This window comes from Myripristis murdjan, chromosome 5, assembly GCF_902150065.1.
Source record: "Myripristis murdjan chromosome 5, fMyrMur1.1, whole genome shotgun sequence".
Lineage (NCBI taxonomy): Eukaryota > Metazoa > Chordata > Actinopteri > Holocentriformes > Holocentridae > Myripristis > Myripristis murdjan.
In genome coordinates, this window is record NC_043984.1 from 21,210,532 (window position 1) to 21,235,783 (window position 25,252).

At 40.9% G+C, this 25,252-nt stretch overlaps 2 protein-coding genes across 2 annotated transcripts; both read right to left on the reverse strand.

The window, feature by feature from the left end:
• Window positions 1-439: 439 nt before the first annotated feature.
• timeless (timeless circadian clock) lies at window positions 440-15,072 on the reverse strand. The gene is made up of 30 exons (XM_030050829.1): window positions 14,939-15,072; window positions 14,014-14,147; window positions 13,677-13,830; window positions 13,430-13,544; window positions 13,157-13,219; window positions 12,925-13,026; window positions 12,594-12,749; window positions 12,375-12,508; window positions 11,363-11,450; window positions 11,030-11,206; window positions 10,474-10,691; window positions 10,290-10,393; window positions 9,495-9,664; window positions 9,283-9,405; window positions 8,306-8,457; window positions 8,116-8,213; window positions 7,870-7,990; window positions 7,464-7,665; window positions 7,188-7,327; window positions 6,202-6,287; window positions 5,968-6,091; window positions 5,220-5,302; window positions 4,922-5,076; window positions 4,529-4,763; window positions 3,562-3,630; window positions 3,292-3,410; window positions 2,845-3,073; window positions 1,853-1,898; window positions 1,689-1,750; window positions 440-1,419 (listed from the first exon to the last, which is right to left on the reverse strand). The coding sequence occupies exons 2-30, from the start codon at window positions 14,108-14,110 to the stop codon at window positions 1,274-1,276; spliced, it is 3,768 nt and encodes a 1,255-aa protein (XP_029906689.1). The 5' UTR covers window positions 14,111-14,147; window positions 14,939-15,072; the 3' UTR covers window positions 440-1,273.
• A 1,107-nt stretch (window positions 15,073-16,179) lies between these two features.
• prph (peripherin) lies at window positions 16,180-23,553 on the reverse strand. The gene is made up of 9 exons (XM_030050892.1): window positions 22,524-23,553; window positions 20,016-20,076; window positions 19,369-19,464; window positions 18,840-19,004; window positions 18,617-18,742; window positions 17,822-18,042; window positions 17,493-17,545; window positions 17,112-17,185; window positions 16,180-16,954 (listed from the first exon to the last, which is right to left on the reverse strand). Exons 1-9 carry the CDS (start codon window positions 23,234-23,236, stop codon window positions 16,874-16,876), a joined length of 1,590 nt encoding a protein of 529 aa, XP_029906752.1. The 5' UTR covers window positions 23,237-23,553; the 3' UTR covers window positions 16,180-16,873.
• Window positions 23,554-25,252: the final 1,699 nt, after the last annotated feature.

A 25,252-nucleotide genomic window follows, 5' to 3' on the forward strand; every position in this document is an offset into this window, starting at 1 on the left:
GCTGTTATCTGGTGTGCTTAGTGCTGTTATGCAACTGTGAATCATCCCTGTTTTCATCATGCGTAGGATTTCCAAATCCGATTTGGATTAATTTATGGAAGACTATTGTATCTACATTTCTGTGCGTAAAGGAAGCGATATGTGGTTTCTTGAACTACAGCCTCCCACCAATGTGCACTCATGCTTACGCACACAAACGTTTGTAGATGCTCAGGTCTGCCTCCCAGTCTGTGGGATGGGGGGCTCTCCAGATGCTGAAACAGGAAGTGACTAACATGGTCCAGATGTGAAGACAAAAGGGACCACCTCCAACACAGCTGGAATAAGTAGGAAACTTCAGGCAAGTATTGTACACATGCTACAATCTCTCAGACTGTGTTGAGGGAAGTTTGATCAAAAGATGTTGTTTCATACAAAGAACAAAGCAAGCCACACTGTGTCAGGACAAACAGATTCTTGAGATCTGGGTCACTCAGCACAGACGTACAAGTATAAAAGGTTTGTTCACAATACAGTTTGACAAATAAGTGTATCTGCTGGATTTACAAAGGAGCATCAAATACATTTTACACATGATGAAAATTCAAAATAACTCAGATGAAGTGTAAAATTAAGGCATACTTCAGATCTGAGTATTCAAAGGTAATCCCCAATGTAATCCATAAACAGTATGTAATGAGCCAATGTCAATCTGCCCTCTAGTGATGAAACGGGATGGTGCAACAATGTGACTCGGAAAATAAGCCAGTATGCAACAACTTCCACAAGAGTGCCTATTTATTCACCAGTATGCATGAGTTTTACTCCAAATTCTTAATTCAACATGAAAAAAATACTTAAAACGATGACATTTGCATGCACAAATATTATTTTACCCAAACTACGTTCCTGATTATACCTGAAATTGTTGGATTATAAAAAGAAGCCTGTCTGATGCAACAAATTTTTAAGTGCATTACCTGTACAATGTCCCTGCTGGCTGGTCCTTGAGATACAAGAAGAAGGAGAATGACAAAAGAGGCAGATTTTACAAACATAACTACAAAAAGGTTGTGGTCAACTGCTTATCAAAGTGTTGGCAGAATAAAAAAAAATATTGAAGTAGAACAACATCTTAATCAAGTCGATTCAGACCGGTGTGTGTATGATTTTTTCAGTGTCTTTTCTCTGCACCTGGCCTCAACTCAAGAGAGCTAAACCCTCTAAACTGAGGAAAAAGAGGGAGGTCTGTGTCTCTCATGTCTGCAGTCTCCACAGCACATTTAAAGCTTGTCTACAGGCCATCATCTTCATCATCATCATCATCATCATCAATCAGCGCCATTTTTCTCCTCCGTTTGGCAGGAGCAGAGACATCGTCTTTGTCTGAATCTGCATCACCATCACCATCCATATCCATCACGAGGATGGAGTCCTCCTCTGTAAAGACAAATCGTCAGTCAAAATTCTTCCTATTGCTCATAATTATGACTTTAAGCCCCAACCAATAATACTACTGTTGGAGGAAATATTCCACTATCGTTTGGACTGTTTAAAGGCAGCATTTAGAAGGACACCCTTATCCAGTTTCACCTTGAGCCCTTAGTTTTACAAGTTTTTTGACTTAATGCCCACTTGGTTATCATTGAAGTAAAAAACAAAAACCTCTATCAAATACAAATAGATTTTTAACAGAGAGAGTGAAATACCGTTCTCCTCAACCTCGTCCAACACTCTGCTTCTTTTAGTTGAGGTCTTCTCCTTCGGGGACCTGACATGAAAAGGAACAGACCATTTGGACATTTCAGCAAAAACATTTCAAGGCTGTGCTTTAGCTGAAGTGACTGATAAACAGATACAATCAACATCTCACCTCCTAAGGTCGCTCTCTGACTCTGCATCCTCAGCAGGGGTTACATCTGTGACAAGAGGAAAAACAAAACAAACACAAAAAACAGTTAATGAACAATTACAAAAAGTGTAAAATTGTCCAGATGCTGATATGGTTTAGAGATCTCCCTTTAGAGTCATATTTGCATTGTTGTTTGGAACAATAAGGAGCTACACTTTGACTATCACTATATTAGCATGTCTTTTACATCCCTGGAAATGTTTTAAGCGTTTGTTGACATTACTGCCTGTGAAATAACATTTTCCAAAATTAGACTTATTGCATTTTTCCCCCCACAAATTCTTTTGCAAACCTTTTTTTTTTAAACCTAAGCCAAACAAAACGGGTGTAACCACAGAAGAGCTATTCTGAAAACCGCACTAAATCAAGTAGTCTTTTTGTCAAATTGAGTTGTGATGGGATAGCAGCCAACGGCCTTGCACTTTATTATGTGTATCAGGCTGCTGCTTTGCCAATCTCAAGTGAAGCTAAAACAACACTGATAGTGACTGTCTGAGAAAAGGTTAGCACTGGAGTGGATTACTGCTACATATCTAACAATATGTATCATGTATTTATGAGAGACACACAACTGCAAACTACATCACTGACCTTTAGTCTCACAGTATAGGCAGACAAGGCTGGCTGCTGTAACACTGCTCAACTAGAGAAGGCTACTCACGAAATTAATTTTATGTGTAGAATGTATCTTAAAAGGGCCTACCTATCCAGTAGTGGGTTTAATGCACAGCCCTCTCTGTAAATTTTCAAATCACGCAGCTGGTGCCTACATCAGCAGCAACAACACTCCTGAATGACTACAGAAATACTGGAGAGCACAACAGCAGGCAGTGTGTCTGTGAGCTTCTCTTACTCTTGTCTGCAGCCATGTGCTGATATTTGTCACTTGGATTAGAAAGGTATGTCCTCCCAAACTCCCAACTTGAGCCAGACTATGAAACTTGCAGACATACCTGCGTGCTCACTTGAGTGGTGTCTCCTTTGGCGTGCAAGCAGCAGCGCTCTGAGAGCCTGGGCTCTCTGTTCGTCCGAGGCCGACCCCTCTTCATGTTCCCTGGGCGGACTCCCATGTCCCTCTGGCTCCTCGCCTCCTCCTGTCGGCTCGTCTCTGGGGCTAAGGGCTGCAGCTGCACCCCGTAGCTGAGATGGGCTCATCTTTGCTGGAATCCTCCAAAAGATCTCCTGATTATGCCACAGAAAAAAAGTGCTTTGACATTTTCATTTATTATGGCAAAGACCAGTTTATTTAGATCATGAATACCTACCCAATACTCTTGAATTTCATTAAAGTACTTTCTATTTATCTCTCTTATTTAAAAATCAGTACAAAGATCAGCTAATAAGGCCTGAATTAGACTGTGACATCGCCACTGATTTGACGGTGAAATATTAAGCAATACCTGTTCATTTGCCGGTGCACGTATTCCCAGTTTGCGTAGAAGCTTCTGGAAGCTCTTCTTCTCCATGGCCTCTTCATTCTCTTCCATGAGAGGAACGAGTGGCACCGGCTGAGAGAAGCCTGGCAAATGAGCCACAATTATTTCATGAATGTATGCTAACGCAACCCATCATAAAGATATTTTACTTTCATGTATTTGACAGCAATGATAGCTAAACAAGTTATTCACACAGCACTTTCACGGGCAGTACAACCACACAGTTCATCTCACCATCTTCGTCACGGTCCTCTGCTGTTTTGTTAAGACGATTCTGCAGCCAGAGCAGGGGTCCAGACATGCCTGTTCAAAAACAACACAGTATTAAACTTGTGCGTGGAAATCTTAGTGCTAAATAATTTAAGACTTAATATTTTATTTTTATAGTCTCAGTTTTTCCTGTGTATTTAAAAATCTCCCAAATACTTAACAATAAATAGGCACTGAGTTTTACAAGCTGGGCCCTTGTATCCACTTCCTGTGTGTACAAAGTTTGTTGTATTTTGCATTCATATCCCAGAAATTATCTTTTCTCAGACAAGAGATAGCTTTGATATTTAGCTTGAATCTAATTAGTAAGAATGGGTCATGGTTACAATATGATAAAACAGATCATTGTATTACACTGTGAGACTTAGCCATTTATCTTCTGTAAATGTTATAATTAATGCTGCGTTGAATGCAAAGTGCTGTGTAGACTGCAAATAATGGGGAGGAAATCTTTTCAAATTTCTCAGCTGATATGATATTCTTCAAATTAAATGACTTCCTAAGCAAGAAAAGGAAGGAATGTTTTTAAAAGTTTGGTGCAAATATAGAGGAAATGGAGCAGATTGCAGTGCTGCATCCTGAGGTCAATAAGCTCCGTGATGACAACATGTGACACACATTTGCGTGGGAGGGTTCCTAGATTATTATATTCCCCATCAGATTATTCCTTCATAATGGAATTACAGATGCTAACTGGTAAAATCAAATCAACAACTTCCTCTGATAACAATAATGCCAGCAGCAGTTTCACATAAAAAGTAACACAATTGCTCAATTGCACAAAACCTGAAAGGAATGATTAGGTGATTATTTAAAAGAATATAACTTAAAAAAAAAAAAAAAAATTAAGGCATTTTTGACTAAGTCAGACTGCTTGGAAAGCACTATAATAACATCACAAAGATCAAGGTCAGTTTCACTTTGCTCTCACCTTCTTTTTGTAGAGCCAACACCATAGGGCCAACATCTGCACTCTTCCCAACACTGGAGTTGATGCTTTTGCTCTTCCTTCCTCCATCGCCTGATTCTTTCCTCCCCTCCTCTTCTACCTCTTCATCACTCTCTTCAAACTCATCCTCATCCTCATCCTCTTCCTCGTCATCATCTCTGTCCATAGGATCTTCTGGGAAATCATTCGTTAAGCCGGCTAGGAACTCTTCTTCAGTCTGTGACACAGAAACAGCAATGGATTTCAATTTAATCTAATTATATTTGTATCTGATTATAAATATACTCAGATTCCCTTCATTATCCTTATCTTTTTCTTTTAAACTTGCTCTACTGACTTACTGTGACATAGCAACTTAAGATAAAAAGACTGTACCATCCCCTTTCCGGAGCTCTTTCCTTGAGCTCTGCGACTCCTCTTCTTGTGGAGTTCTCGTCTGTCAGACACCAGGCCCATGCTGAGCAGCTTGTCCACAACACGTGCACGCGAGCGCTTGGCTGTCAGCTTCTTCAGGATATCCCCCAACACATCTATGCAAAACACAGCCACGTTCATCACTAGACACGCAGGCGCCACACAAACATTGAGAAGTTTATGAGACTCCAGTTACATCAGTGGTAAACTATTTTCACCTTACGTACTACAATCTATTAAAACGGTGTCCACTACATACCGTCAGAGTCTCGGTACTCCTCAAAAAGCATCTGCAGCTCCTGCTCCTGTTCTTCAGTCCAAAGAACAATCCGGGTACCTTTTCTATGTAAAGGATAAAATGTATTAGCGACAGGGTCTTGTCCATGGGTTCTAAAATTCCAGTCAATTCTGGCATATCTTCTTAAAGAGACAGTTTGAGTTCTGACCATAAAGTTGTATTTGCTGCTCCATATGGGTGTAATTATTATTAGTAGTAATAATTCCCTATTTGTCACGAGAACAAGCACTTTACCAGGACGGTTCTTCACCAAAATGAATGAAGTCAATCTGGTCCAGCAAACACCACGATTTTGACTCAAAGCTGCAACGTTTTGAACAACACACGTTTGTTTGGGCTTCATTATCAACGCTCTTTCCTAGCCCTCTTGCTTGCTTGGTGGAACTACTTTGTTTCTGTATCACTAAGCAACAGCAGCCCTCAGTGCTGTATGTTTGTTTACAGGCCTGGTAGGTAAGATAAAGAAAGAAAAGAAAAAGAATAAAGATAAAGAAAAAACAAAGACATTGCAGCAGTCACCAAGCAAGAAGGCTGGAAGAGTACGTTGATCATGATAATCTGTTTGGTTGCTGCTTAAAATCATAATGTTTGCTGGACCAGATCCACTTAACTCATTTTGGAGAAGAACTGTTTCCAAGATTACAATCTAGCACTTAAACCCTCGATTTAGCTAAATATATATTACAACATTTGTCCCTGGTGCACTTACTTCTGTTTCTTCAGCTCTTTGGCGTTGTCTACCAGGCCCATATGCACCAACTGCATCACTACCTGGCGACGTGTACGGTCGCTGTTACTTAGTAGTGGTAGCAGCGTCTCCACTATGTCAGGCACTAATCACAGGAGTCAGCAGTCAGCGACAGGATTCAGACAACAGTACTCATTTCTACATGCAAAAGACTCAACAATTGTGGAAAAATAGAAAATAGTAGGGGGGGTAAACCTTCAGAGTCACGGTGCTCCTCATACAGCTTACGCAACTCCTCTTCCTCCTCTTCTGTCCATGTTGCGTTTTTCTTTGAGTTCACTCTGACACATTTAAGAGTGAGAGACAATATTTAAAATCTGGTTCCAAAGTTTCAGTGCAAAAGAAGTGGCCAAAGTGGATAAATGGAAACAATGTGCTGTACTTGTTGCAGCTCTTTTTGAAGTTTTCGATACTCCTGACCAACCACTACTTTTACAAAAGCTTCCTGACATTGGTTTTGACTCAGCTGCTTTAATTTGGTGTCAAAATTCCCTCTCTGAGACGGAACAATCCATAAAGCTGATAAATATCCATTCAGAACTTTTATCAATTAGAAAAGGTGTTCCACAGGGATTGATTCTGGATCCAGTCCAGGTCACTACTTACATTAATGACATGGTTTCGAGCTTAACAAATTTAAATTCCTTTAGCTGTTCAAAACTTGGAGCACTGCTTCAATAGTCTTCACTTCATAACCTCAAACCTATACTAAATGAACAAAAAACAAAAGTTTAAGCTGTTTTCTAGAGCCATGGATATTGATTATAAGAATTTACACATTTCCACAATGACTGGAATTGATGTTAAAAGAGGTCCTGCAACATACACATCTTGGCATTTGGGAGGGCAAAGAGTTCCCATTTACATGTGATGTAGGTGAGGTCAAGAAAGAATTAGGCAATAACACAGAAACAAAGTGAGTCTTCTTATTTTTTGCAGAAAAAAAGATTGCTGAAGCAGGATTACATTATGGAGATGTGGTTTATAGGAATGCATCTGCATGTATCAAAAGTTTGGATTCAGTGTTTAATTCTGCTATTGGATTTATTTCTGATGATAGTTAAAGTACCTACCATTGCACTCTGAACACACTGGCATCAACACACACACACACACACACACACACACACACACACACACACACACACACTACAGGAATACAGGACAAGGAGGACACATACCCATCTTTGCTATAGCCTTCGGTCATCTCGCGAACAGCCCCTACATTCTTCCAGAACAGCAGCTCTACAAACGCCTTGCTGTTCTCTGATGCCAGGGAAAAGAAACGTTTCAGCACATACTTGGCAAAGGTCACCAGCTCCTGTGAAGAGGAGAGAGAAGAAGGTAAGAAGGTAAAGGTAATCGTTGATCCAGGTTTCTTCTTCCATCACCTGTAATATCTTTGCTCAACATAATCTAACGGTGAAGAAACATGTTTTTTTCTGTCCTTCCAGCACCTTATAAGCAGCTGCAGCAGGATCACTCAGGATCTTGTTGAAGAGGTGGAAGACAGACAGCTGAAACAGCAGGGCCTCCATCTTCAGGTCAACTGCCAAGCGATGTAACATACGTGCTATGCAGTGGTTTGTATGTGGTGTGTTTTTGGAGTATGTTTTTAGTAGGAGGAGGTATGGGCGCACAATGTTGGGGTTGGCAAACCTGTAAGACATAAGGCAACGATCTCCATCAAAGAGATCACAAAATGCAGTTGCAACCAGACTCAAAAATGCAACTTGACATGTATTTCAAGGACCCTAAAAATGGCAATGCATTTTATATTCAAATCCGATTATTACTTTTTTTTATTATTAAAGAAAGGGCCTTTTTATCAATTATTTTTGTCATAATAATAGTGTTCCACACCTCTTCATGAAGTCTAGGAAGTTGAACTCTGTCTCAGAAACCTGGACAGATTCTAATTCTTCCTCCTCAAACTCTGCTCCATCATCCTCCTCCTCCATCCCAGGCTCAGGTGGAGACTGCCCTGAAATCAGAATCAAAATGCAAGAACTGAAAGCTGAAATAAATTTCTAAGTGGCAGCTACATGACCACCATATAGATACTGAAGCACAAACTGCCTTGTATGTACAAAATAATAAAAAAATTACTTGGCAGGTTGGCATGAAGGATCTGCTTGAGGAGCTCGAGTTCCTCCTCAGGCTCCACATCAGCTGAACCAAACACATCTCCCTCTGGCCACACTTCCCTGTGCATACAGACAAGGAGAAAAAAAATCCACTTTAACATGCAGGCTTATGTGAGATGTCCGAGAATTGGCTGGTGTTGCACTGCGCTGACCTGGCTGCACGCAGCAGTCCCAGAGCCTCGGGTCCCAGTTTGGCAAGCAGGGCATCCTGCACCCGCACCATAGCTTCGGCCCGCTGCTCTTCAGGCGGGGTCTCAGATGTAGCATCAAATGGCACGATGCTTTCAGTTAAACCCTCCGACAGCTGAGGATGCACAAATATTAAGACAGGATTCAGTCTTGGTAAATCTGACCCATTCACTGCAGACCACAAAAACATAAGTATCTGAGTGGATATGAGTCCACTTCTACACTTACAAGTTTGCACACTATAAATCAGGACCAGACTGATCTGACGTATTAATGACATACTTTGTCTCAGGTAAGTTTGCTTGGGGTTCTTCAGCAATGTCTCCAATGCGTTTCATCAGAAGTTTACAGTAGTTTAGTTCCTTTCTGAAAACAAAGGTGCCAAGAGCATGCACAAGATTTCAAGGTTTCACTCTGTCCCTTGACAGGACATGATGCTTTTTGTTCAACATGTGCAGCCCTTTTTATAAACTGTTGAGTTACCAAATAATTTATTACCTGGAGCAGCTGCCACACTATGACTTGGGTGCACCATTATACAAAATAAAAAACTGGCCAATATGGCTCAAAGCAAGAGCAAATATATCTCCTGTCTTGCTCAACCTACCAGCGTGAGATTTTGCAAATATTATTTGTTTTATTTATTAAATCCTAAGACTGCCCCAAAGCGAGTGCTGCATCATTTTTGGGGCATATGCGTACCAAAAAACAGTTTTTAATAGTAATCAGTACTTGACAGCTATTTTGGAAAGTAGTAGTTTTGAATTCTGCTTTTTCATGTAGCGCTTGAGAGCCTGTTTACAGACATCTCTTTTGCAGAAACAGCTGGACTGTTCATAATGCCAGGCCTGGCGAGAAAGAATCAACCTCTAAAGTGCAATAAACCCCAGTTAATGGGACTGTGCTCCCCAGTCCTCCTTGAGTTTCATTAAACACTGACCTGGAACCCTGTGGCCCTCAGCTCCTCTTCCACCATCTTCCAGGTCTCCTCTAGGTCCTCTGGGGTCGTTTCTACAGTTGGCTTTTTTTGGCCTCGAGCCTTCTTCCGTTTTGCTTTCTTCCTCTGCAAAGACATCAGAGACAGATATTACTTTCTGAATACTGATAGCAAAACAAAACCTCTATGACCTGTAAGTTTGTACTAGCACATACCTGCACCATCAGGTTTTTGCGGCCTTTGCAGAAGCGTTCCAGCATGCGCAAGAAGAGATGAGTCGACTCAACCAAATCTTTGAGGAAGGAGGATGGCTGTCTAGTTTCGTCAAATTTCCGTAGCAAGGTCAGGAAAATCTCCCTGTATTCCATCAGGTAGAATATGTTACCTAGAGGGTGCAGGTAAGAAGAGTTGACATGACAAATTTCACACCCACTCGTGTCATCATACTCATGTATTAATAAGCATGAGGGCTTGACAGATTTCACACTCAGTCAGACAGTCAATTTTAACATGTGATATTTGCCTCTAGATGGTTGTTTGGACATACTTGCACATTTTTTTTTTTTTATAAATTTGATACAAGAAAATTGTGTCTATTATCAGTGTTTCAAGTTTGGCTATGATGGACTTAGAGACCACAAACAAATTTGAGCATTTTCATTGCATTTTAGATTTACTTACTTATATAACTATATAAGAGTCAAAGGGAGCAGCACTAAACAGGACCTGATACTGACACTTTATCTAAGCTGATAAATAAATGTACTAAAATAAGATAAACACTACAAGGTTATGTTCTTATAGTGCAGACTGTTAGTTTTGAGGGTACAAGTACATCAGAAATATAAAACCACATGTAAAAATGACTTGTTATATTTATATCTTGTCATGTCTTTGGAATAGCAAAATGGAGGCACATACAAAATGAGTTGCAGTCCTTTGATTATAGCTGAAAACAGGCTAAAACTAGAACTTGTGCGCTATTTGAAGTAGAGCTGGGAGAATCTCACATTTGATCACGTTGGAGCTCTGACGAATGTTTTCATCCTGAGAGCAGTCCATCTCATTCACAGTTTGCAGCAGCTCCTGATAAGCTTTCAGTGCCAAGTGCATCCTAAGAACAGAAGTGACTGTCAGGGGAAAAATAAAGGATAACAGACTTTTTATCCACCTCCTTCCTATTGATCTGCTCACCTGCGAGACCAGGATGTGGCCTCTTTGCGGTCAGTCAGCATCATCTCGTAGTAGTTGGTGATGTTGCGCTCAATAAAATGGAAAGCACGGATGGTCACGGTCTCAGACACTAAGTCGGCACGGAAACCATTGCCACGGTTGAAGGCCATGAAGAAGCTGAGTGCCCAGAGGTAGTAGGTCTCATCGTGCTGCTGAGCCTGCTCCCGAATCAGATTCTCCTGAGGAGGAAACAAGTCAACACACACTGTTACGCGCAAGACATTTTGTTTCGCCAACACCCACCCTAGTCATAATGCTGTAAACACACATTCTCTCTCACAGTCATTAGACAGTATACAAATACATGACTGAGATGTAGTTTTCTCAGTCCAAACCGAAAACTCATTATGTTTGTTCAGCCAATTGGTCCCAGGTACATCAGTCAAAGTGTTTGTGGTGTCGGGGAAGGGTGGCCAAGAGCAATCCAGCAACAACCACCACAATGCCACAGACTGCCGAGTTTTCACTACACGACAAAAAAGCCATTTATGTGACAGTGGCAAAAAGTGCTGCTGACCTTGACGAGGTACATGAGCCGGTTGTAGCAGTTCTCCAGAAAGTCCAGACAGAACTCCCGCAGAAACAGTCGCACATTTAAGGCTGAACGGCGTTTGTCTTCAGACTCCTGTGCGCGTTGATTCTTCTTTGGGACACGTCTCACAGCCTTTCCTGTGTCATGACTGTAATGTTTAAACTAGGAAAAAAATGTAATAAAAATAAATTAACATTTACATTACAATCTGTAACTTCATTACACTGTTTTCTGCAAACATCACCACTTCTAATATGAAGAAGCTTCCTCACGCCCTTCTCAAATGGTCTTTAGGACCAAACGACATTATTTACTCACATTATGAATGCCTCTGTGGTAGATCACATCTTTGTCTCCAATTGACTTGAGACCTTGAACAACATAGGCCCCTCCAAAGCGAGAATGTCTGTTAGGGTAAAGAAAAGGCAAGCAATGAAAAGCCTTTACAATCAAACATGTAAACATAAACGATTTTTAAAAAATCCTCTAGCATGAAGGAATATATAGATTTCCTTCTGATAATTTTGGGCCGGCTTATAGGCGAAGCAGCCACAGTGTGACAGTGCCTCCCCGTTTATAACTAGCTGTAACTCATCTGAGAGAAACCCTTTATATATATTTATATATGATGAATGCATTTCAATCCATAACGTGAACATGTTTTATATAAACATCAAATGGCTCATGCCTGGAAAGACAGAGCTGTGGTCCATCTGTAGCCTGAATTTGTTATGATCAATATGCCAGCTACACCCTTTAACCCTCTAACCCTGTGCTACTTAAACAAGCAAGCTTCAGAGTTTAAATTCACCACCCTGATGTAATTACAGTAAGAGCTTCCTCGTTCCTCCTCCTGGAGTTGTGAGGCGACGGCATTTTTCTCAGATTTCTTACATATGAGTTGACCTGCGTTCTTCTCAGCAAACACCTGGTGTGCTAAATGTATTATAATTAATGATGCAGTACAGTCTGAGCAGAATTTTGAACTCATGCCAAGCAGCTGCCTCAAATGTGTTGGGAAAGCTCAACTCATTGGCACAGAAATGGGATTTGGCACAATAACAGCAACTAATTTATTTGAAAATTTCTTTGAATGTAAACTGGTTAAGGAAAAAAAATCACAGTGACCAAGCATTATGAACAATTTACCAATTCCATGAGTTTTCCATGTTTTCTTTAACTGAAAGAACACCACACCCAAAGGAAAAAAAAAACACAGGGGTCCAGAGTGATGTGTTTGTTTTGCCAAAGGAGCACAAAAAGCTCCACCACTCCACCAACCCAAAACTGTAACCTCAATACCAAAGTAAACACTGCTCCTGGTATTCACCTGGTGCCTCTCTGAAACATGCGAGATCGTTTTTGTGCTTGTTCCTTCTGCCTCAGTGCGTCCAGCTCCTCAGCGTCTCTCTGCTTCTCTTGGACTGATCGAGCCTGACCGGCGCTCACCAGGGCTTCTGGTGTCTGCAGGAAAAAAGGGTAAAAGCTCAAACCGGGTAAACATCTGCCAAACAGCATGTGGCAGCTCCAATGGATGCTTTGCTCTAACCTGGTCTCTGAACATGAGGGAGATGATTTCCAACACGTGCATACTCCACTGCTGCTCGCTCTGGGCTGACGCCAGGAACTTGACTAGGTCATCAAAACCACTCATGTGGATGGCCCACAGCAGCTTATCATGGACGCTGGCATCATCATCCACGTTCTACAGCCACCAGAGAGATAGATCAGGGAAGGAGGAAATTAGGATGAGGAGCTGAGCGAGGAGCAGGGTGATAAGATTAATACAATTTAATAGTTATCTAACAAAGGTAATATGGGGCAGATTAAGCTCAACCGCCCAGAGTGTGAGGACGCTGGCATCCACATTCAAGTCAGACCTTCTCCTCATGAGCGTTGGCAGGGACATGAAGCACATTCCTGACGAGCAGCAGAATCCTTTCTATCAGCAGGTTATCTTCTTCTTGTCTCTGCTCCCAGTCCTGAAAGGGAAGAACGTATGAGGAAAAAATAAAAAAGGGAGACAGAAAAATAAAAAGCATTTTGAAAATATAATCTATTCTACACAACAGGTGAAATAAAAGCAGCCTGGTTCGCCAGTGAAACACTCACCAGCTGCAGAAGATTGTACAATGTCTCACTCAAAACTCCAAACACCCTCTCACTTGCAAATGCCTGCAAACAATAACAGAATAGAGGGCATAAAGTCCAATTATTATTCTATATACTCACAAGTGGCAGCATAAACACACAGTCATGAGGTTTTATAAGTCTATTGGCAGAACTTAAGTGACTCATAAATGTTCAGAGCACCAACACAGTCACAAGTTGGAATATGTTTGTCAAATAAACTATGGTATTGCAATTATAATACAGTCCAAATACCTCTTTATAGGCCTGCAAATGAGACATCACTTGTAAAAAGTGATGTCTAAAAGCCGGATCTTCGGGAATTTTACCAAAGCAAAGCATGGCGGGCTGAGTGAGGTTGACCATGAGCCTGTGAGAGACCAGAGACGCAGAGTCATGTGAGCCAGTTTTATATTTTTGTCTCATCTCTTTCTACAGATTTGAGGAAATACAAAAGTTTATGATTGTGCACATTCCTGAACACATATCTCCACTTGTTTACCTGATGCAGGCATCATATAAGGGCTTGTCTTGCCCATGCTGAGTGATGATGGGTAGAAGATCATTTTGAAGGATCTGGCCTGCCCCCAGCTGCTGGCGGATGTCACGTGTGTCATCTTCATGGCGTAAATATCTGATCAAGTCTTTCACACTCTCTACAGCATAAAGAGGAGAGAATTACAGCCTGGCCATGGAAGTGCATTCGTCTTCTTCAGGCTGTCACAACAATATTTCCCATTCTCTCTTTTCCCATAACCTCCTCTTCATCATATTACACAAATAATTACAATATGCCACAGTGGTAATACTTCTGCTAGGGGCAATCAAGTGACACTCACCCAAGCAGTCTGTTTCCTTGTGATAGACATCTCCCTCCAGGTATCCAAGGGCGCTGCATGTTGCCAAAAGCTCACAGTTCATCATGTATAAGTCCATATATCACCAACCAGCCTCAAGAAAAAAACGATTCTGCCTGAGGAAACAACACGCAGCAATGCAGAGAAAGTTAAAAATAAAAACAAACAGGGAGAATGTCAAGGAAACTGAAAAGTGAAAGTCCTAATCTTACAAGGAAAGGATGCAACTCTAAACTCTACAGCTGTGAAAACATCTGGATCTTCAGTATCTGAGCCATCACATCAAATTTGTGATTTAATTAATCTATGAGCTGATGTTGCTGCTCTTTATGACTGAACAACAACACGTATTAATACAAAGTGTCTAGGCCCTTGTCTGTCTAAGATAGGAAACTGCAGAATTATTGTAAGGACTTTGTGAAGGGATTATTTTGAATGAGCTCAAGGTATAAAATGTATTTCCACATGCATAGCACTGGAAAGTGAACTGGTTAACATAACATAAAGAAACTAGTGTGTTACTTCAAGCCCGTTGACTTCAACTGAAATTACAGACTGAAATACGAATTAAAATATTTAGTAATATTATTTGGTACAGACGACACACTTCCTACGCCAAAGTTGACATTTCCTTGTTAATTTCGATTATGTCAAGTTAAGATACACAAGCCAAAGTTGCTAATATCAACTAGAATTAATGTGTTAACTCTGTTATTGCAGATTTTTTAGCTAAAAAGTTACATATTAATAGTTTGCCTATCTTCTCGACATGCTAGCAGTTAGCGCTGACAGGCTCACTTCACTGACTCAAGAGTTTCACTGATTTAAAAAAAAAAAAAAAAAAAACGTTAACTAGCCTCAAAAGTTTAGCAGAACACCGAGCAGATGTTGATAATTCACTGCGTACCTGTTGTGCTCAGCACTCGGCGACGTGAGATACCCCGGGGAGTCTCATTTTGAGAAACTTTAGCTCAGATGCCTTGTTGTCTGACACATAAATCCAAAGAGTCGCGCCAACAGACAGCGAGCGAAAAAACTTTGAAAGCGGAAGTGATTCTTCTTTGTGGCTGAGTGAGACCAACCTGAAGATGTGTGCTGCCACCTACTGGGAAGTGGAGCTCTTTAACCCCATAAAGCCATTTGTATTATATATGATACACATTTTCAATTCCGTTTTTCGTTTTTAGTTTAATCAACACTTGACCAAAATACTGTTGTATACCTTTGAACACTTCCCCTGTTCACCCTGGATCATACCATTGGCACTTCAAGTACATATCATATATCATACACCAGAAAGGTCATTAAAAAAAAAAATGATGATGATTAGAAAAACTACTGTTACCCAGGTTTATGAGTCATGTTGACCATCTGAATATAGTGCTTTTTTTTTCATATTACATGTCTCATGAACTGAACTGGTTCTCACACTGCTGCAGGTTGGGTCATGTTCAGTTCAGCTGCATGTAAAATGTATATATGACACTGAAAACATACCAACCACTTGTACCAATTAAATTAGCAAAAGTCATTGAATATGAAGACAAAAAGGACATTAATTATGTATGTAGAAACTGACCCCAAAAATAATAGGAGTAGTAATATGTTCATAAAAACCCTGCATCAGTGTTGAGAGACTCAGTTGACCCACTGTGATAATATCAGCAGTCTGAGCTATCATTATGGCCAGCTACAAATGTGCTGTTTGTCAGATGTGTGTATTCTCTTTCTATGATCAGACACTTAATCCTCAAGGGAAAGTCGTTGCCTTATCGTTCATATAGTAATGACTTCAGAGTTTGAGGACATTGTGGTGATTTTATATTAGCTATATTATTCCATTTGTAAAAGCAGACACATATGATTAGCCCAAATGAAGCCCCATGTTATCTTAAGAGCATGTGAAGGGGCTTCTTGAGTGGCCTGTGGCTAATCGATGAGCAGAAATTAAATGTGTCAAACTGAAGCCAGAACACTATTACACACTCTAACCAAACAACACTAAACCTGTAGCACCTCCTGTAGCAACTGATTGAAAGTGAAAACAATAGACATAGAGATATTTTAGGGTAAATACAGGTCCTGCAGGGACACCCACAGCACTCAGAATAACATCAGAACAAATCAAGCACTCAAACAACACAGATCTGCTTCAATTAAGTTTATTTGCACTTAACATAGCCATTCAATCATGGGGTGCTGGATACACAAATCAGTGTAAAGCACATCTTTCCATGTTAATCAGTTTGACTGGATGAGTTCAGGTAGCTACTGTCATTTACTGTGTGGTACATGTCTATTATTGTCAGTCTGGGTTTTTGGTGATTCCCTCACCATGAGAGAGCAGCAAAACTACTAAAACAAATGCAAGTGTCTTCACTAAGGCTGAGTTGGTCTGGGTGTGCTCTGTCTCAACGTTAACAATTTATTTCCAGGAGACAAGTAACACGCTGATCCCTAAAATCCTGTTTAGCTGTATTTATACTGCCCCCCCACCCAAACCTTATTGTACTTCAGGGTCTGCATCTGGATCTGCTCCAGGGATTGCACTGTAAATCAAGGCCTCAAGTGGTACGTTAATAAAGTGGTTTTGCTTAGCCCTCGAGATGACACAAGAGTGTTTTTACTGGTTCCATCACCAAAAATGAGTTGTTTGAAATAGCACCAACACTTTCTAAAAGGATTCTTTATACTGACAGGTTCTTTGCTGGACAATACAAATAACTAGTGGCAATGAGGACTATGTAGATATTAGCTTGTTTTCTTCTAATTCTTATTCTTTTTTTTAAATGTAATATTGTTTCCTAGCCTTAACCTTGGTAAATCAAAATGTTTTTTTGATCTAGTCATCCTTGTCGTCCCTGTCATTTCTTTCGCTGCGGCCAGAGTCTCTCTCCTTCTCCCTCCTTGACTCCTTGACCACCTGGTAGAAAAGAAATTACGGTGAGAACAACTTCATTTTCAACTTTGAATGTTTTTCTGATTCATACAGATGTGCAGAAGTTCCACAGAAGATAATTTGATGTCAGTTTGTCAGTTGATGTCGTGTCTATGTCAGCGCAGGATATACGTCACTTTACCTCTCCGTCACGGGTCTCAACTGTCTTGATGACCACAGTCCTCTTGGTCGTGCTGTCTGGAATGTGTTCATAGTCTGTGAAGGGATTCAAAGTCATATTAAAACCCTGCTGAGATTCATATACTTATACAGTTGTGTTTGCGCCATGTTCGGCATTGCTGAATCATCTTTTGATTGCTGAATCCTCACTCATCAACCTGTCATGACAGTGCAGTCACATGAATGCAATTTATGTATTTAACACCTTTCATGCACAGAATGCAGCTCCTGCGGGTTAAAACACTCATAAAATCAATTTTAAACAGTTAAATTGTAGAGCACAACTCTTTGATCGTCATCTTTCTCTGATGGCTGTTGTAGAATAACCAGAGCTTTAGCTTACCTCTCTCACCAATGTGGTTGGTCATGCCAATATTCATGATGGGAACAGTAATCCTAAAAAAAAGGATGCAATATGTGGGTGTTACATAACACCAACCTGTTATGGAAAGTAATGTGCTTTACTGAAGGCCAGACTGGCATATCAGATTGCTTGCAGCTAGACTGTAGCAAACATTAGAGTAAACATAATAAAATTTTTGCAGCTGCCATATTTAAACTTTTAATCTACAAAACCTACTCCGATTGACACCACTTGTTTTAAACTATATAAGCCTCTTGAATGGATTTATTTGGCTATGCATTTACTTATTTCATGAAGCAGATCCTCACCTGCTCTCCTCGCCCTCCAGCAGCTTGCGGTAAGTGGCAATCTCAATGTCCAGAGCCATTTTAACATTGAGAAGGTCCTGGTACTCGCGGAGGTGGCGTGCCATTTCATCCTTCAGGTGGCGGATCTCGTCCTCCAGTCGAGCTACATTGTCCTGGTAGTTACCAATCTCGTTGTCGAACTGGTCCTCCATTTCACGCATCTGCCTGAGCAGAGCTTCGTTCTGAAAACCACAGAAAGAGGTGCAGTGCCATTACAGGAGAATGAGGAGACAAATTTGCAAAGGGAACAGATTTTTTTTTTTGCACTTTTTGAGACTGTTTAAGAATAAGACCATTGAGAATACTTATGCTAAAATTAAAGTGTACAATGGAGTATTTTTCTAAGCATTGTGGTTCTATGAACTGGAAGATGTTACTGTTGCATATTAAAAGTAATGTTAATTTACATCCCTTTAAGAGAAAAGTCAAAATCTGGAATCTAGGAATTCTAATTTATCTATAAATAATGCCTATTTCTAATTGTTGTATTTTTTGTTGTATTATTTTCTGTACTTTTTCATACATGTAACAATGTATGTACAATGTATACACAAGTTATTTTGTCATTTCATTGTATCCTCAAGGAGCACAATGGAAATAAGTCTGGTGACTTTTTTGTGCCATCTTTGACATTATAACCAAGATATTGTGCTGTATGTCTTGTTTTTTTTTTTTTTTTTTTTTTTTTTTTTTTTTGTTAATTGTCAAACAAACTAAACATAACTAAACAAAATGAGAGGTGGTGTTGGGCCTCACCGTGTTCTTCAGAGCATCAATCTCACAGTTGAGGGACTGAATCTGCCTCCTGGACTCATTGGCCTCCTGCTTGGCCTGCCTCAGAGCGTCATTGTTGCGCTTTGCGGACTCGGTCAAATCAGCAAACTGCGGGTAGAAAGAAGAAGCATGCAAGTGCAGTTATCTGTGTGCATGTGTGTCTGTGCGTCTGTGTGTCTGTGTGTCCCTCTGTGTGCTTGTCTACCTTGGACTTGTACCAGTCTTCAGACTCCTGCATGTTCTTTGAGGCGATGCTCTCATACTGGGCCCTGATGTCCCTCAGAGCAGCAGTCAGATCGGGCCTGGTGCTGCTGTCCACCTCCATCTTCAGCTGCTGCGTCTGGACGCTCACTTGCACATCCTGGATCTCCTGATAATCCCAAGTGCACACACGCGCACACACACACACAGAAAAAATAGATGGTGAAATCACAGTGGTGCAATACAGTAGTACAACACCACACAATCAAAACAAAAACACACCTAGAGTTATATTTTAATTCAGATTAATTCAGTAATTCACTGTGTTTGCTGTATATTTTAAACAAATAACTGTTTTACTAAAACAGCAACATGTTACATTAACTCAGTTATGCACCAAATGTGTCATAAACCAGAGCTCATGAGTTACTGCACAATAGGTCTATGAGTAAGTGATTTATGAATACTTCCACAAAGAGGAAAAATGACAAATTTTCCCATCAGCAGTAAAATGCAGAGGCAAATTCACCAACCTCATCATGGAGCTTCTTAAGGAATTCAATCTCATCCATTAGAGACTCGATCTTCCTCTCCAGCTCCAAGCGGGACAATGTGGCATCATCCACATCCTAAGTGTCATACGGGAGAAGCTCTGTTTTTGTTGTTGTTTCTGTGTTTCCATCCAATAACTTAGCAGTATTAGCAGTATTTGTCATTTAGAATACCCTTCAAATTAAAGGATTGACTTAAAAGCCAACTTGCAACACGTTATTGCAAGTTGCATAACAACATTTTATGTGGATACGCTTCAAATGAGACACTCCAGTTTGTATGTTTAAACATTTTCAATGATAAAAACGCACTAAAAAAAATAAACATACCTAAGTGTTGCAACTGAATAACAGCTAAGATTAAATTTGATATGTTATTTCATTGTTTTCATCAGTACAGATCTGGTGTACAGCCTTTTAAAAATGCTCATAAAGATATGCTGTAGCAGAGCATCCTGGCCCCCAGCAGTTGTCTGCATCGATTTAGTCTGTTTATCTGGCTGAACGGCCACCACAGGGTGAAACTGAGATTTATGTAATGTATAAATGTTAAAAAAAAAAAAGTTTATTTTGACCTGAGGATATTGTTATCAGTATAGTAGTCAGGATTCAGTGAGCTGAGTGTTTACCTTGCGGAAGAGAACCAAGTTATTCTCAGCCTCCACTCTCTTCTGAGTTTCCTCATCCAACCTTTGATGAGAAAAATGAGAGAAAAAAGAGAGGAGGGCAGAAAGGTGGGACAACATGTTAAAAATTGCTATGCCTAAACATTTTTCTTTTCTTTAAATTTCCTGTCAGGCACTTTAAAAGTCCTCGTTGCAGAGAGGGAGGGAGGAGAAGTGGGGATTTATCCAAGAACCCCCTTGGTATCTGAGGTTGCAGCAGGGCTTTTAAAAGACAAGGCATCAGCTGGTAAAAAAGCTCCTGGATCAATTTGTTAATTTACTGTCCTGTTAAAGGCTTTGGGAGTGTGCCCAGTGGGATCAGCAGCTGCTCCTTTCAGCTAATATGTTCTCTTTACAGTTCAATAAGGTCATATTCACACACTCTCCATCCTTTTTCAAGATTATTTAAGAACAATTTTTAAATTATTTCTTCCGTTTTAGGTAGCATACACGGTAAAGGTACAAAAAGGACAGGGCACAGAGAAGGCTAACATGAAACAATGGTAATAAATCATCTTGAAACTGGTTGAATCTATAGCCATCCATGGAACATGTCACCTATAGTGTGTTGGTAAATTTACTATTTACTATTTATTGCTCATTAATGAGGTTCAAAAAACAAAAATGTTACTGTAATTTTTTGCTTTTAAACCATAACCATCATGATAGACTTGAAATTATCATTTGCTACCAAAAGCAACCACAGTTCATGAGTCACTGTGCTGAATCATCACAAGTAAAATCGCTGCATAATGGACAATACATAGTCCGGTCATTGATTGCCAATGTTTTTCAGCCACTGATGACCGGCTGTCCATGTGGTCGATGTGTGAATTTCTTTAATGCAACTCTCTGGACTGTCCCCTCGGAGGGAAGTCACGCTCGCACTGGACATTAAGCAGATTAGTGGGAATGCATCACAAAGTGGGGCCTGATCCCTCATCTTTAATTCATGCTGTGTTACAGGGGTCCGTTTTGACTAATGGGGTCTCTGGCACCATCCCATCAGCACAGAGGGACATTGAGAGCCCACCTAATGGAGCCATTGAGTCACATTGATTTTTCCTCCTGCTAGTCTCACCACGACTGATATCCAACCTCTCTGTCTCTTGTCCCATTTCCTCTTGCCCCTCCTCTCTCTATCCCCTCACTTCTCGTCAGCCGGCCCCACCCAGTTTCTGGTCCATCCATCCTCCTGTCCTGTCTTGTGACCTCCCTGCATAACACAGGCAGTGTTTCTGTATACACATGCAATTGTGCATGTGGATACAGTCTGTGAAAATCTACAAATCTTGTGAAAATTTCAATGAACTTTTCAATTTCAGAAAAGCTATTTCAGCACCGAATACGTAATGATGCAATTTGACATCAAACAGTGTTTTCTCTGTATTTGTGTGACGCCACAGCAGGGAAATGACCACCACTGCTGGCAAAAATGTGAAACAGAATAAACATTGTAATTGTGTCTTACTATTATCTAAAACTAAAAAAAAAAAAAAAAAAAAGCATAGTTCAGTGTTTTAGAAGTAATGACTGTATTATGATTAAAAACATTTTTAGCACCAGAACCTCGACTTGAATCATAATCCAAACAGCGACAGATGTGCGACAAATGTAGAATTGCCCAAAAATCACAGAGGAAACACTGCATCAAGCATTATGCCACTCTAAAAAAGGATGTGTCATTTTAACACGCGTGCCTTCTTTGGGAAAATGAACATTTGTGTTACATTTCAATATGTTAAAAACAATATATGTGATGTTAAAATTATTATGATTAATGCATGTCGTGTTGAGAAGTAACACAAATATGCATTGTCCCAAAGAAGACATGCAGATGTGTAAATAAAAAAACAGATCTATTTTTAGTGTGTGTCTTTATTCAGAGGTAGTGCTGCAAGCGTCACTTTGTTTATCTCGTTTCATGCTGAATCCTAGATAAGACACGTGTCACCGATAGGCTCACACACAGGCAGCATCTAATAAACACAATGCAGAGCAGGGTGTGATGTAACGTGCTGTGGCTCTGTGGTGTCCACCCACCCTGCCTGCCTGCGTGCCACGCCCTAACCCACCACTGCTGTTGGACTCAAGACACCCTGGGACACCCCCATCATGCCAGTGCCTTCAAAGTTGAACAATGAACACAATGAGGTGTCAACTGTGAGAGGGAAGGATGATGTGAGAGTGGCATTAGTGGTAATATGACATGCACGGCTTGCCCACAACCATCTCCTCATCCTCAACTTACACTCCCAACAAACCCACATCATAACAATATACAAACTCCCAAACTCCTCTGAAACTGTTGCAAAGAAAACCCCAAGCGTGTGTATATTTATCTATCAATCCATCCCCTCTCAGAACCAATTTCATATCATCTACACAGTGTAAATATGTAGATTGGTGTGTTTGTTGGTATTCACACACTATACTTTTCTTTCTCTTTTTGCTCATCATGTTGCTACCCACCTCTGCTTGAGTTGGTCCAAGTCCTCAGCCAGGTTGTCCCTCTCCAGTTGGTACTGGTCCCTCTCCTTTCCCACGGCATCCAGCTGACGCCGCAGCTCCCTCACCTCCTCTTGGAAGAGCTCAGAGGCACGGTTGGGCTGGCCATGCTGCTGCTGGCCCTTGAACTGGTTGAGCTCCTGCTGCAGGGCGCCGTTCTGCTGCTCCAGGTAGCGCACCTTCTCGATGAAGCTGGCGAAGCGGTCGTTGAGCTCCTGCAGCTCGGCCTTCTCGTTGCTGCGAGTGGTCAGGAACTCCTGGTTGATGGCTTCAGCCAGAGTGAAGTCCACCTTCTCGAAGGCGAGGCGAGGGGGCTGGGTGCTGGACCTTGAACGCTGCTGATGGTAGGCGGTGGAGCGGGTGGCCACCACAGGGGACATGGAGCGCATGTAGCGGCCCCCAGACACAGGCATACGGGAGGACACGGGGGAGTAAGAGGACATGGTGATGGTGTGTGGGCTCGCAAAAGTGCGGCGGTAGGAAGTGGTGGAACGAACTGAAGAATGGCTCATGGTTAGTCTTTGCCTCTCGTTTGCTGGCCTTTTGTTCCCTGTGTCTGTCCCTGTTCTCTCAGAGGATGAGAGCTGGAGAGCTGAAGGCTTGGAGTTGGGCGTGAAGCAACAGGACGTCCGACTGAAGAGCTCTCGGGTTTTATGCACACATGCAGGACATCCCATTCGCCTCACACATTTCTCACCCACCCCCTCCCCATACCTCTCCTCTTTTTTCCTCACTCCACCCACAGGACCCTTCCTTTTTCAATCACTCTTCAGCATACAAGATTAGGCCACTCCCTGTCCTCCAGAGTTAGACCCTGCCTCTCTGTGCTTTCACTGACTCTTTGTCTTGTACTGTGTCTCACCAGCTCCAGCCTCCCATCCACATCACATGGCAAGACGCCAGACAAACCTCAACACTGTTGCTTCAGTATCTAAAGATGTCTTCTTGCTAAAGTGGCACCAGCCCCTCCTCAACTCACTGATTTATGCTCTCTTTGTTGCCCTACACCACTGCTTGCCTATTCAAGCTAAATCAAAGACTTTTCCTCTAAGTCTGAACTGTTACCTTTTCATATAGTTTGTTGTGATCTGTGTTCTAGCTTTTCTATTCTTTTGATGCTTTCCATATTACAATTAAATGTATGCCATGCACCTGTGTCTCGATAAGAAGAAGGGAAATTAAAGCATGAACCGGATCACATGGCCAAATTAATTTGATTCTTCTCCCCTCCCTTCCTCTATTTCTCTGTCTCTCTGTGCTTTCACGGTAATGGAATACACTATTGATATTCTGCGCGGCTGAGTCATGACTGTGCAGTTATTCTATCCTTTACTAATAATGTTCACTATGTCCAGTTATCTGTATAGGATTACCAGGTGTCTAATAACTACATATATGAGTATATGTGTATGGGTGTTTGTATTGAACTGTTGGTTTTGGGTGTAGGTAACAGCAAAGTGTTATGGACTCTGAACTGGAAATTGCAGCATATATGACATCTTCTTTTCTGCTTCATAATTTTAATTTGTACTAATTCCAATATTTAGATCATACAAAGCCTTCTGTGGGGAATATAAAACGTACCAGATAAATATAACTACAATTAGCAACATTTGAATTAGGGAACACTGAGCTTTTTTTAGTTTTTTGTTTTTATTAATTAGAAAATGACTAATGATACAGCAGTCGAGGGTCACTCAATAGCTTTTCCACAAAAAAGATAAATTATATGAGTTTGAGAAAATAATGCATAGATTTTCTGTGTCGGGTCGCATTTAACTTTGGAAATAATGCTACAATACAGACAGATGATACTCCTTTAGTCAAAGTGCAGAATACCCAAATTTTCACTTTATGGCACCATTAAGTTACAAATAACATGTTTGGCACTTCAACAAAATCTAAAAGTGCTTTTATTTTTAATTTTGTTATTGCAGTGAGTTCCTAATATTAGACGTCTGCATGGATGACAACTTAGACTCTGCTACAAGAGTTTCAATATCATAGTTTCTTTAGAAATGTGTCATTCCTAACCACTGTAGTGATTAAAAAGTATTAGGACCAGCATCTTTCATGAGATTTGCTGTGGGCCTACTGGGATTGTACAAAAGTATGAAACTGCTGTATCAACCATTAAGCATTAAGAACACAGTAGAAAGACATCGCAAGCATGAAACACTAAAGAGACACAGTATTTGGCACTCAATTAAAAATATGAATACTTTGTGATATTCTGATACATGGTATTAGTTTGAATTTTGTGTGTGTGTGTGTGTGTGTGTGTGTGTGTGTGTGTGTGTGTGTGTGTGTGTGTGTGTGTGTGTGTGTGTGTGTGTGTGTGTGTGTGTGTTCATCCACTCATGGTTATGTGTAGTCATTTAACTACACACTCTGCAGACAGGCTACTAATCTAGTATAATGCTGATGCAACGCGGGGTCGAGTGGGTGGGGCCGCCTCGTCCCTTTGTGTGAGCACTAACCCTTGGTACATGTCCTTTTACACTGTTGAAACGTGCAACCAAATACCATTTATATATACTTTCTCTTCTTCACAAACTCACATCCACACACACACACACACACAATTATGTTGATAATCTTGTGAGGAGAATCTACTGATGACGAGGCTCTATCCCAGCCTAAACCTTCACCGACGCTCGACAACAGTCCTTGGTTGTTGGCTTAACCGCTCA